The sequence below is a fragment of the Peromyscus leucopus genome, chromosome 7, assembly GCF_004664715.2.
Source record: "Peromyscus leucopus breed LL Stock chromosome 7, UCI_PerLeu_2.1, whole genome shotgun sequence".
Lineage (NCBI taxonomy): Eukaryota > Metazoa > Chordata > Mammalia > Rodentia > Cricetidae > Peromyscus > Peromyscus leucopus.
The window spans coordinates 55,810,404-55,822,952 of NC_051069.1; the positions used below are offsets into that span (position 1 = coordinate 55,810,404).

A 12,549-nucleotide genomic window follows, 5' to 3' on the forward strand; every position below is an offset into this window, starting at 1 on the left:
CACTATCACCACCATCACCAAAGTTAAAAACTTTCAGATGCAGGATGAGTTAGTTTTGTGTATAGCTACAGACAGCATTATTGTCTCACATACTTAAAAACCTGTTACAAGTGCATACCTCTTGTTAAATGTTCTTACTACAATAAAATAAACTTGGAAAAAAGTCACAGGGACTACAATTCTGATTCCACCTCATTGTGTGTGGACAGGGCTCATTGGCTGGTGGACTTCCCTGTGTTTTAAAACTGAAGGACTCCTCAGCTGGCTTTACTTTGCTATTTTAGTTACAGTTCTTGCCTAGAGCAGGTGTGTGGCCAAAGAACTTCCTTCTAATCTATAATCCCTCATTTCATCTCTGTAACTAAAGCTGAGAAAGGACGACTCTGGCCTCCTGCCTCCCACATATGAAACTTGCTCCCTTTTAACCTGGAAGTTTTGTTTGACCATCTGACAACCCTTGCTGAGAAGGACGTAAAGGAAGCTGAGCACACATCGAGACGGGTGCCTAATAAAATATCTAGCCAGGCACATTGGCATGCCTGTAGCCAGCTACTGGGGGTGGGGGGGGGGGGCGAGAGGATGTCTTGGGCAGCAATAAAAAGACAAATTCAAACTACAAAACAATATTGATCCATGGCAACGAAGGAGTCAAGGTAATCAGGGAAGTCAGTCCAGGGGTGGCAGAGTTCCTGGAGGCTAAGCCACGCAGTCGGCCTTCAGACTCCCATGCGGCACGGCTTCTAATGTAACCTTCAGACTCCCATGCGGCATGACTTCTAATGTAACCTTTAGACTCCACATGCAATTTTTTTCTGAAGCTGTGACTCTGATGAATGGGGTGAATGTGACACCATGTGCTGTGAGGGCAGAGATTTCTGTTTGTTTAGTTACACCCCATGTGCCTGGCACCTAGCTGGCTTATGCAAATTTGTAAGCTGAATGTTTAGAAAATGTTTTTCACCCTTGGCGAGGAGCCGTCTGCATTTATTCTGCCATTTTCTGTGTCATACAATAATTAATAGGTCTGTCATCTTGTTTGCTTTAATCCAACAAGTGCTTGTTGATACCTAAGTGGCCGAGGCCCCTTTTGGAGTGGAGGAAGGACCACAGGAATGGGTGTGAAGAGGCCCAGCCAATCCTCCTATCGCGCTTATTAGCTGCTTGAGAGAGAATCATCCAACTTAGCAGAGGGCGTATTTTTCCATTCTCTTTTCCCTGATGTGTGTTCTGGGTCTGTGGGAGAACTGGAGGTCTGACGGTAAGAGGAGGAGGCTAGCCAAGACCCAAACCCCCATCTACAGATCACCAGGTAGGTGGCTGTCCAAGCTGGGGCTAGCCACCTCAGGGAACACAGCTGCATTGAGTGGTACACACCACAGGAAGTCCAAACCAGGGTGGTCTAGAGTCCCGGAACAGAATGTGTGTCAACTCAAGGAGACTCGGGTTGAGGGATCACTGCTGATTAGGTTTGGTCAGTCATTATCGTTCTTTTACCCAACACTTACGAGGCCCACGTGTAGCCTTCGTCATTGCCTTATAGTTTAAAGCCTTTTGCATTATCTGAATACCTGCAGAAATTGAATTACTTAACTAGTACCTCATGAAGTACAAAATTAGTAGCAATGCTCACTCATTTATTTGGTGCGTATTCATTAAGCACAAGCCATGTGCTTCACTGTGTGACAGTAACTCATGTACACAGTATCCATGGATGTTAGTAATGTTAAAATACTTTTCTTTTTTATTAAGAATTTCATGACATTACATACTACATAGTATATGTTACAGCTGGCTAGTAAAGGTAGATGTTCATAATAGACTTACTTTTCCATCAGTCAGGAAAATGCTTCTTAATCGGTATTCTCCAAGTCCTTGTATACATAGTATGGTAGGTTGAATGAGAATGTCCCCCATAGGTTTATGGATTTGAACATTCGGTTTCCAGTTGGTGGCACTGTTTGGGGAGGTTTGGGAGCTGTGGCTTGTTGGAGAAGTATGTCACTGAAGGTGGCTTTGGTGGCACTGTTTGGGGAGGTTTGGGAGGTGTGGCTTGTTGGAGAAGTATGTCACTGAAGGTGGCTTTGACAATTTCAAGGCTCTTGCCATTTCCAGTTTTCTCTTCACTTCACACTTGTGCTTGAAGATGTGAGCGCTCGGCTTTCTCTCCTGCTGCCACACCTATTACTTGATGCTAGGATGAGCTCTTATTCCTCTGGGACCCTGAGCCCATAGAAACCCTTCCTTTTAAAAGTTGCCTTGGTCGCAGTGTTTTTTCAGAGCAACAGAAAAGTAAGTAATACCCACAGTAATGACGAGCTTCAGAGATATACCCATCTGTTTCCACCAAACTTGACTGACATGGAAGATAAACAACGCTTTGTCCCTTGCCCTGCCATCACTGAACTTGTGGATATATACACCAGGCATGAACAAGCACAGGCCCACCTTGCTGAGTCCAGGAAGAGTCTCAACCACATCTCTATGTGGTACCTTACCAGGACTCAGGTTCCTCAAGGGAGGCTGGGCTTCAGCTCTCTTCCCAGTCAAAACAACTTTGTTTTGAGTAAGTCTTGTATTCCACATCCCATAACTTTTATACATGATTGCAAATGACTACTACCTCAGGAAAGAGTTGTGTGGAAGAATGTAGAGGTGAACGATTGGAACGTTTAAAACTGTGCAAATATTTCTGATTTTGCCTCACATTTCCCTATGTTCATTTTTCCAAACACTCAAAATCCTTGAATTACCAGTTCAGTTGAGGAAGAGTACAAGTAGAACATTTGTGCATGAACTGATATGCTTAAAACTATAAAGTAAATGCAACAAATTCTTATATTGGCTAACAACTTACTCTTAGTGAAATGGTTCATTTGAACAAAAATGAAAAGCACCTGTGTTCATTTTATTTTTCTATCAAGAATTTAATGGGGCAGAGACTAGATGGCTCAGTGGATAAGAGCCGCTACTCAAGTATGCAGAGTTCAAATTGCTATGTAGGATTACAGGACCTATGCAGGGCCAAATAAAGTAGCATGCATCTGTAATCCCAGGATGCATGGTTCAAGATGGTAGACAGGAATCCTGGAAGCCTTACAGGCCTTAGAGGTCAGCTGGCCTGATGTTTATATGACTTGGGGAACAAAAGATCTGCTTCAAACAAGGTGGAAAACCTAGGGTTGTCCTTTGACTTCTCATATGCACATCTGCGTATACACACACACACACACACACACACACACACACACACACACACACACACACACCACTCACATGTGCACACACATACACATCATACACACATATAAGCACACACACAACCACCACCAACTTCAACAGAGAATATAACAGGGCAGAGGAGAGTAAATTGTGGGTTGATGTTCATCCTAAGCAATTCCTAACAGCTTTTAACTAATTGTTCTTTCCATAACCATTCCCCAGTTAGGCTGGATAAAAAAGTGCCTGACGTGGAAACAACCTGTTTGTCTTTCCTGCCTCACCTGCTCACGGGCCCTTCCCCTTTAGGATAAGCACATAACTTACTAACATAATCACTCACATAAAACTGGACTTTGAACTGCCTCTTTCTCTCTTCAGGAAAGCAACTGTAAGTACATTTCAGAGGTCTGTCTTCAGTGCCAGAAACCTTACACCCAACCCAAAATTATCAGTGCCTTTGAGAGCAGCCCGATTCTCATAGAGTTTAGGGACAGACTGAGGCCACCAGAACATATTCTGAGGCTTTCACAGGAAATACCATTTTTCTCTGGTAATACTAAGACAGACTTAGGAAGAACTGGCGTGGTCTTAGTTCAAATGATCTCCCGATGGGGCATAGTGGCATATACCTGTAACCCCAGCAACTGGAAGTGGAGGAAGGAGAATCAGCTTTGGCTGCCCAATGAATTGAGGTCAGCCTGGGATCCATGGGACCATGCCTCAAAATACAAAACAAAAACAAACAGAAAAGTCAAATGACCCATTTCCATGGAAGGAGAACAAAAGAATTAGTTTGAATATAGGAATTACAGTTGTGCTGATTCCTTTCCCATGGATCCTGGTCCTATATGAAACTGGAGGCAAACAGGCAGCCTTTGCATATTGTGAATTGATTCCTTCCACTTGACAACTGGCCCATACAAACCCTAGCATCCAAAAGCCCTTCCTCTATAACTGACCGGGCTGTTATCTTCATGCAGACAATTGAAAGCTGACTACCCCTAGCAGTGTTCTGTGAAAACTGGGAGACTTCTAACTGTACAAACTGAGCCTTGTTACTGAATTAGGACGATTCCCAAGGAGACTGAGAGCTCATTTAGACCTCTTGATCTTCTAGTAAAATCTCTTACATATGGGAGGAGGCACATTTTTGCCCGATTCACATCCCTTCCCTGTTTACATTATCTTTGAAGGAACTACTTTCTACCCATTTCAATTCCATGAAATTTAGATGGGGTCCTTTCTAGCTCTTCAGTGTTGAGAAGGTTCTAAAAAGAGTCCACATCCCCCTGGTCATTGCTGTATGAACATACATTTGGTCTGGGCTACATCAATCTTAGTGACCCAATTGAGTTTGAATTCTAATTAACACATGTCTATCATTTTCCACTGAAAGCTTATGGGGTGTTTTAAGGTCACAGTAAGTCATTCCCACAGTCACATTCTCTTGAACCCAGTCACTTTCTCATAGGGAACAGATGCTAACAGATGATTTCAGCAACACACTAAGGGCCCCCATGCATCCATTCGTTTATTCAGTGGGTGGTCACTGAGGTGATGACAGCTGCTAGGTGATTGGTTTGGTGCTGTGGATGGAGCTATGACTGAAGCAGTCCCCATCCCCTCCCCATGGAACAACACACACATGGGCACACCCAAGGGGTGATTTACACTGGACAGGTATACTTGGGCATCTAGAAAGGCTTCTCAATAAGAATCTTCCCAGAGTACCACTTAGGTACCTTCTCTAATGCCCTTCCTCGTCCTCAGAGCTATTGCCAGTTTAGGCCTTCTTTTGTTCACATTTGAATTCCAACAGTAGTTTCTGTTGAATAAAGAGAAAGAAGAATAGCAGTGGTTGGACTGGAAAGGCCTCGGACACGTAATTCTCTTCAGAAGATGCTGTTCATTAAGAGAAATGACCTCCAGGCCATGAGCAGGCATCAAGGCGGCAGGAAGGGCATCAGGCAGAAGCAATTCAGTATATGGGGATATATGTGATAACATCATTTAAAACCTGGAGAGTAGCCCACGGTGGTGGCGCTCACCTTTAATCCCAGCACTCAGGAGGCAGAGGCAGGCAAATCTCTGTGAGTTCGAGACCAGCCTGGTCTACAGAGCAAGTTCTAGGACAGCCAGGCTATGCACTGAAACCCCATCTCAAAAAAACAAAACAAACAAACAAAAGGTCTAGAGAGGAGCTTCATTGAGAGAGGGGAGGGGAGGAGACACTGCCAGGAAAGGATGATAGAGGCAGCCAGAGGAGCCTCTATGGAAAGCAACAAAATAAATATCAGACTTTCATGAGTTTGGGGGTGGGGGTGTACTACTGGGAAGCTTCACATGGAGACATGATTGAATTCAATATAGCATATGTGAACAAGAGCACGGAAGAGCCAGAGACCCTAAATTGAAAGCTGTCAAGCCATACTGCAGACTGCTTCTCAGTCCTCTTCCAGGGAGCTGCATGGAGGCGTGGCCTGTCTCTTCAGGCGATGGGATCTGGTCTAACGGGGCAGACGCATGTTCTCACAGCGTTCCTGTGGAACCCTCCCTTCTCCTCTGCTGTACGTCAGTCCACGCGTCCTGTGCTGACGGCATAATGGGGATATATAAAAGAATATAAAATATATTCTGGGAATATAAAAAAGAACATCTGAAGGGAAAAGCCTGTTGTATTTCCTTAACCAACATACCTGTTCACCAGAGCCTGCGTGTCCATCCGGCCTGCGTGTCCATCAGGCCTGCGTGTTCACCAGAGCCTGCGTGTCCATCCGGCCTGCGTGTCCATCAGGCCTGCGTGTTCACCAGAGCTGCGTGTCCGGCTGCGTGTCCATCAGGCCTGCGTGTTCACCAGAGCCTGCGTGTCCATCCGGCCTGCGTGTCCATCAGGCCTGCGTGTTCACCAGAGCCTGCGTGTCCATCAGGCCTGCGTGTCCATCAGGCCTGCGTGTTCATCAGGCCTGCGTGTTCATCAGGCCTGCGTGTTCACCAGAGCCTGCGTGTCCATCAGGCCTGCGTGTTCACCAGAGCCTGCGTGTCCATCAGGCCTGCGTGTCCATCAGGCCTGCGTGTTCATCAGGCCTGCGTGTTCATCAGGCCTGCGTGTCCATCAGGCCTGCGTGTTCACCAGAGCCTGCGTGTTCACCAGAGCCTGCGTGTCCATCAGGCCTGCGTGTTCATCAGGCCTGCGTGTTCATCAGGCCTGCGTGTTCACCAGAGCCTGCGTGTTCATCAGGCCTGCGTGTTCACCAGAGCCTGCGTGTTCACCAGAGCCTGCGTGTTCACCAGAGCCTGCGTGTTCACCAGAGCCTGCGTGTTCATCAGGCCTGCGTGTTCACCAGAGCCTGCGTGTTCATCAGGCCTGCGTGTTCACCAGAGCCTGCGTGTTCATCAGGCCTGCGTGTTCATCAGGTCTGCGTGTCCATCAGGCCTGCGTGTTCACCAGAGCCTGCGTGTTCATCAGGCCTGCGTGTTCATCAGGCCTGCGTGTTCATCAGGCCTGCGTGTTCATCAGGCCTGCGTGTTCATCAGGCCTGCGTGTTCATCAGGCCTGCGTGTTCATCAGGCCTGCGTGTTCATCAGGCCTGCGTGTTCATCAGGCCTGCGTGTCCATCAGGCCTGCGTGTCCATCAAGCCTGCGTGTTCATCAGGCCTGCGTGTTCATCAGGCCTGCGTGTCCATCAAGCCTGCGTGTTCATCAGGCCTGCGTGTTCATCAGGCCTGCGTGTCCATCAAGCCTGCGTGTTCATCAGGCCTGCGTGTTCACCAGAGCCTGCGTGTTCACCAGAGCCTGCGTGTCCATCAGGCCTGCGTGTTCACCAGAGCCTGCGTGTTCATCAGGCCTGCGTGTTCACCAGAGCCTGCGTGTCCATCAGGCCTGCGTGTTCACCAGAGCCTGTGTGTTCATCAGGCCTGCGTGTCCATCAGGCCAGTTTATCAGGAACCCTTATGTCCATATACTTACTCCCACATATGACGAAAATTTCTCTTTCAAATTTGAATCTCATGTCACTTTCTTGCCTCCAGGTTGGACATATAGTTGCACAAACATCTCAGCTCTTCTTCCCTCACATTAACTGTTCCTAATTATTCCAGTGGGCCTCTTCCCTAGTCTCAGTGATCCCTTCCCTCCCAACTGTCCGTTACTTAAAACGTGCTGTTGGTGCCTTTACAGCTCTTACGTTAATAAACACCAAAAGCAAGCCAGGCCTAGGGGTTCATGGCCGCAATCCCAGGATCTAGGAAGGGAAGGCAGGAAGATCACAAATGCAAGGCCAGTGTCCAGCTCTGTGGTCAGCTCAAGGACAACCTGGACCATAAGAAGCCTTGACTCAAAAATAGTGGGAAATTACTGAAACTTGTATTTTCAAATAAAAATTCTTGAACTTCATTTTTTATTTCTTTTTTGATCAAAACATTACCCTAGAAACACTATAAAATGCTGTAGGGTGTGGGAAGAGAAAACCACTAGACAGGTGAGTCTCAACTGTAGGAATCCTCACTGCCTTGCCGAGTGCCGGCAAGAAGAGCCACCTTCAGAAGACACTTCTAGAAGCTTCTACACTCCACTCTTGATTTCCCAGGACCCATGTGGTGGAAGGAGAGACTCCATTGCTGCCTTGTCCTCTGATCTCCCTGCGCATGCCATGGTATTCAAGCATCCCTTTCCCTGCACACACACAAAATAAATGAACGAAAATGTAACAAACATTTTAAAAGTTAAAACAAATCAATGAAAATGCATCCAAATGGCAAATCTGGGTATATTTCCTGTACTGATGATAAGAAGGGCCATGCTTCCAACATGTTCTCCTGAACTTACATGGATACCACACTTAGGCTGGAGCTCTTGGCTGCACAGCAGGGGTCTACTAAAATTTTTCTCTAAATTGCCTCCTTGCCTTAAGTCAGCTCCCCACCCCCACTTTTAGAATTCTACCTAATAAAGGCTGAGTAACTTAATAAGAGAGGGTCTAGCCCAGGAAGTCACAGTCTAGCCCTGGGGCTAAGCTTCCCAAGTGATTGCAGATGTGGATGCCTGGTTGTGACGGCCTGGATACATGTGAGAGATTGACACAGCCTTTACTGGGGCACAAGAACATGCATCTGGTTCATCATTGTAGAGTCCCAAGTATTCTGCACTACCTTCCTGGGAGTAGAAATTGTTTCTTAAGTGCTTAAAAATAGTGATCCTCATTCACTCAGCAAAGAGTAGAATGTTCTTGAAACACAGAGCCTCGGTGGTCATTCATAGTTTATTCATTCTCAGCCTTGTAGTAAAAGGAATACTGTTGGGCAGCAATCGTGTGTGTGTGTGTGTGTGTGTGTGTGTGTGTGTGTGTGTGTGTGTAACCGAGTTCCTATAGTTCACCCGGTTTGTATCAGAGACTCATGATAGAAGTTACATAACTCAAGGATTATATAAAAGGCACTCAGCCACACTCACATTAGTAGGCATCAAATTTCTTGTGAAAATCTGAAAACATCTCAAGTTAGAATTAGTTAAATTGGGGATATATCCCTGTGGCAGTGTGTTCCACACACCTGTTTGTGACTTGTCTGTTTATATTTAGAAGTTCTTATGTGTCCCCTCCCCAGGGCGGTGGTTGCACACGCCTTTAATCCTAGCACTCGAGGAGGTAGAGCCAGGCGGATCTCTGTAAATTCAAGGCCAGCCTGGTCTACAGAGCAAGATCTAGGACAGGCAACAAAAACTACACAGAGAAACCCTGTCTCGAAAATCAAAAAAAAAAAAAAAAAACAAACAAAAAAAAAAAAAAAAAAAAAAGGAAGCAAACAAAAAAAGTTCTTATGTGTCATCCTTACATCTGAATATTCATGTCCAGAAATCTAACTGTTTGGGGGGCTGGAGAGATGTGCATGGCTCAATGCTTATGAGTACTTGTTGCTCTTACAGAGTATCATATGGTGGCTCACAATCATGGAGATACGACGCTCTCTTCTGACCTCCATGGCACCAGGCATGCATGTAGTACACATACAGGCAAAACATTCGTACACGTAAAATAAAACAAATCTTTAAAAAAAAAAGAAAGAAAAGAATTAGACTGTAAATATATGGGGTGGAGAAACCGAAGCAAACTTAGATTGCCTTACTGGGCAAAGTCAAATGCATGATCCGTTTCAGTGAAATAAACTCCTAAAAAACTTTTTTTTTTTCTTTTTGGTTGGGGAGTCAAGAAAAGAACTTATTCCCATAACTCAGATAACACTTTTGCCTTCTGTCCTGTGATGGACCCACTAGCACCTTTTGGAATGTTCTTGGGACCTGTCACACTGCCCTCCCTGGCTGGTGTCTGACTCCACAACTGGCCTGTTTCGCAGGCCCACAGGTCTGGACTACATTTTAGCTGTTCTAGGGCTTGAGTCCTCCCCCCTCCTTCCCTCCCTCCCCAACACCCCCACCCCTCGCCCGGGGCGTCACTGGCCGGGCACAGGGCAATACGGAAGGAAGCTGATTCTGCTCTGAGTTCTGCAGTGGAATCGCATCCCTCCCCCACCACTACACCACCCCGATGAGACTTCTGGGGAGCTCTGAGTCCACTACTCCGAAAGGCGAGGGCTCAGGCCACCTAGGCGCGGGGACAGCGGACGCGCACCGAGAGACCGCGACCCCCGGTGAGGCTCCAGCGGGGAGCAGTCGAGAAGCCCAGGAGCCCCAGCTGCGCAGCAGAACCAGCGCAGGCGCAGCAGGAAACGCCCCAAGCCAGGCCCCGCAGGTCTAGGGGGCGAAGTGTCTGGGAGGGACAGGGTGGCGCCGGGCCAGGCTGTCCGCCCGGCTCACCTCTCCCTGGACCTGGGCGGAGCGCGGCACCGCCCGCGGGCCTGCGGATGCCTCGCCCGCCCCCTCCATGGCCCGGGCCGGCAGCGAGCGGCAGTATGAGAGCCGGTGCCGCCCCTCGCGGTCCGTGGACGCGTGGCGAGCCGAGGCGGCCGCTCCTGGGCTCTGCATGGGGACGCCGGGAGTCAGGCGACGCGTACCGCGCGGAGGCTGGGGATTACCCCGGAGCTCCTCTGCGCTGGCTGCAGCGGGGCTGCTGTGCACCGCGTTGACCGCCTGCATCTGCTGGGGACAGCTGCCGCCGATGCCCTGGGCGTCCCCAGCCCCGCCGCGACCGGTGGGCGTGCTGCTCTGGTGGGAACCCTTTAGGGGGCGCGGCGGCCACCCCAGGCCTCCCCCTGATTGCAGCCTGCGCTTCAACATCAGCGGCTGCCGCCTGCTCACCGACCGCGCGGCCTACGGGGAGGCTCAGGCAGTGCTCTTCCACCACCGCGACCTGGTGAAGGGACCCCCCGACTGGCCCCCGCCCTGGGGCGCCCAAGTGCGCACGGACGAGGCTCTAGAGCTACGTGTGTTCGACGACCAGGAGGGAGCAGCGATGCTAGCAGGCGAAGCCCTGGAGACCACAGGCTCTAGACCTCCGGGTCAGCGCTGGGTGTGGATGAACTTTGAATCGCCCTCCCACTCCCCTGGGCTGCGGGGCTTGCCTAAGAACCTTTTCAATTGGACGCTGTCCTACCGTGCCGACTCGGATGTCTTCGTGCCCTATGGCTTCCTCTACCCCAGGAACCATCCAGCTGACCAGCCGCCAGGCCTGGGGCCCCCGCTGGCCCGCAAGCGGGGCCTGGTGGCCTGGGTTGTGAGCCACTGGGATGAGCGCCAGGCCCGGGTCCGTTACTACCACCAGCTGAGCCGGCACATGTCTGTGGATGTGTTTGGTCGGGCGGGACCCGCGCAACCAGTGCCTGCCAGCGGGCTGCTGCACACTGTGGCCCGCTACAAGTTTTACCTGGCCTTCGAGAACTCACAGCACGTGGATTACATCACTGAGAAGCTGTGGCGGAATGCCTTCCTGGCCGGGGCCGTGCCAGTGGTCCTAGGTCCTGACCGGGCCAACTATGAGCGCTTCGTGCCTCGTGGCTCCTTCATCCATGTGGATGACTTCCCTAGTGCTGCCTCCCTGGCTGCCTACCTGCTCTTTCTTGACCGAAACCTGGCTGTCTATCGCCGATACTTCTACTGGCGTCGGAGCTATGCGGTGCACATTACCTCTTTCTGGGATGAGCCATGGTGCCGGGCATGCCAAGCTGTGCAGACCTCTGGGGACCAGCCCAAGAGCATCCACAACCTGGCAGGCTGGTTCGAGCGCTGAGGCCACTGTCCTGTGAACTGACTGGCTGAGTTTTCTAAATACCCAATTTTGCTTGATGGGAAAAAGATGAATTACCAATTAATATTATTTAGCACAAGGATGGGATGGGAAAATTCCCAGGTCTTTGTGACTTTTTACGGAGAGCTGAGCTGGTTCTCTGTTAAGGGGCAGTGGTGTCCTGGGCGAGGAAACAGGCCTTTCCTTACCTACTACGCATGTGAAGAAGTGGCTTTTCCTTCTGGCCACGGGCCTTAATGGGGGTCCATGTGGCCTCTAAATCTTAGACGTATTTGTTCTCTGACCCGAGGTTGCTTGGACCAATGAGGAGCAGACTACTGTTTCTGAAAGCAGGTGGGTGTGAGCTAGTGGGTTTTTCTGTGATGGTTGGATTCCTCAAACTCTCCGATCGAGGAAAAGATAAGCCATTGATTTCCTTCACCAGCTGTGTGTGTCCCAGCCTGTGAGTAGAAAAAAGAAGCAAGATTATCCTCTGCGGAAAATCAAGATGAAGATGTGGGGCCACCTCACCTCTCACTAGAAATCTATTCCTGAAAAGCTGCATTTAAGCGACACCCCAAATTCAGGGCGCTAAGGGAGTGCAGTATTTTTTTTTTTTTTTGGTTTTTCGAGACAGGGTTTCTCTGTGTAGCTTTGCGCCTTTCCTGGAACTCACTTGGTAGCCCAGGCTGGCCTCGAACTCACAGAGATCCGCCTGGCTCTGCCTCCCGAGTGCTGGGATTAAAGGCGTGCGCCACCACTGCCCGGCGGGAGTGCAGTATTTAATGGAAATAAATGGGAAGTCCCTTTACAATGTGAATGATCATCTAATTGTTTCTGCTGTCCTTCTATTTTCCTGTAACCTGGATTAAGAAAACATTGAAAATACAGACATGAAAAAGCACACATAATCTTCTGGTCCTTTTCCTAGCCAGTGTTTACAAAGGAAGAGACGTAAACGATGTCATGTCCACGATATTCTGTGTGTCTCCTGGGCCTGAGATTTAAACTGGAGTGTTAGTCCTTCAGCAGTGTTGGCACTGCTGTGCAGAGAGAACAGTAAAAGAGACTTTGGTGAACTATGGGTTTGTGCAAAAGGAAAAAAAAGCTACTTTTGTGGTGTCTGTGTATGGTGGTTCTGTTTCTCTCCTTTGTT

The 12,549-nt window shown here is 49.0% G+C and overlaps 1 protein-coding gene across 1 annotated transcript; it reads left to right on the top strand.

The window, feature by feature from the left end:
* Positions 1–9,662: 9,662 nt before the first annotated feature.
* Positions 9,663–12,023, top strand: Fut4 (fucosyltransferase 4). Its single transcript, XM_028859598.2, has one exon. The coding sequence runs from the start codon at positions 10,095–10,097 to the stop codon at positions 11,394–11,396; it is 1,302 nt and encodes a 433-aa protein (XP_028715431.1). The 5' UTR covers positions 9,663–10,094; the 3' UTR covers positions 11,397–12,023.
* Positions 12,024–12,549: the final 526 nt, after the last annotated feature.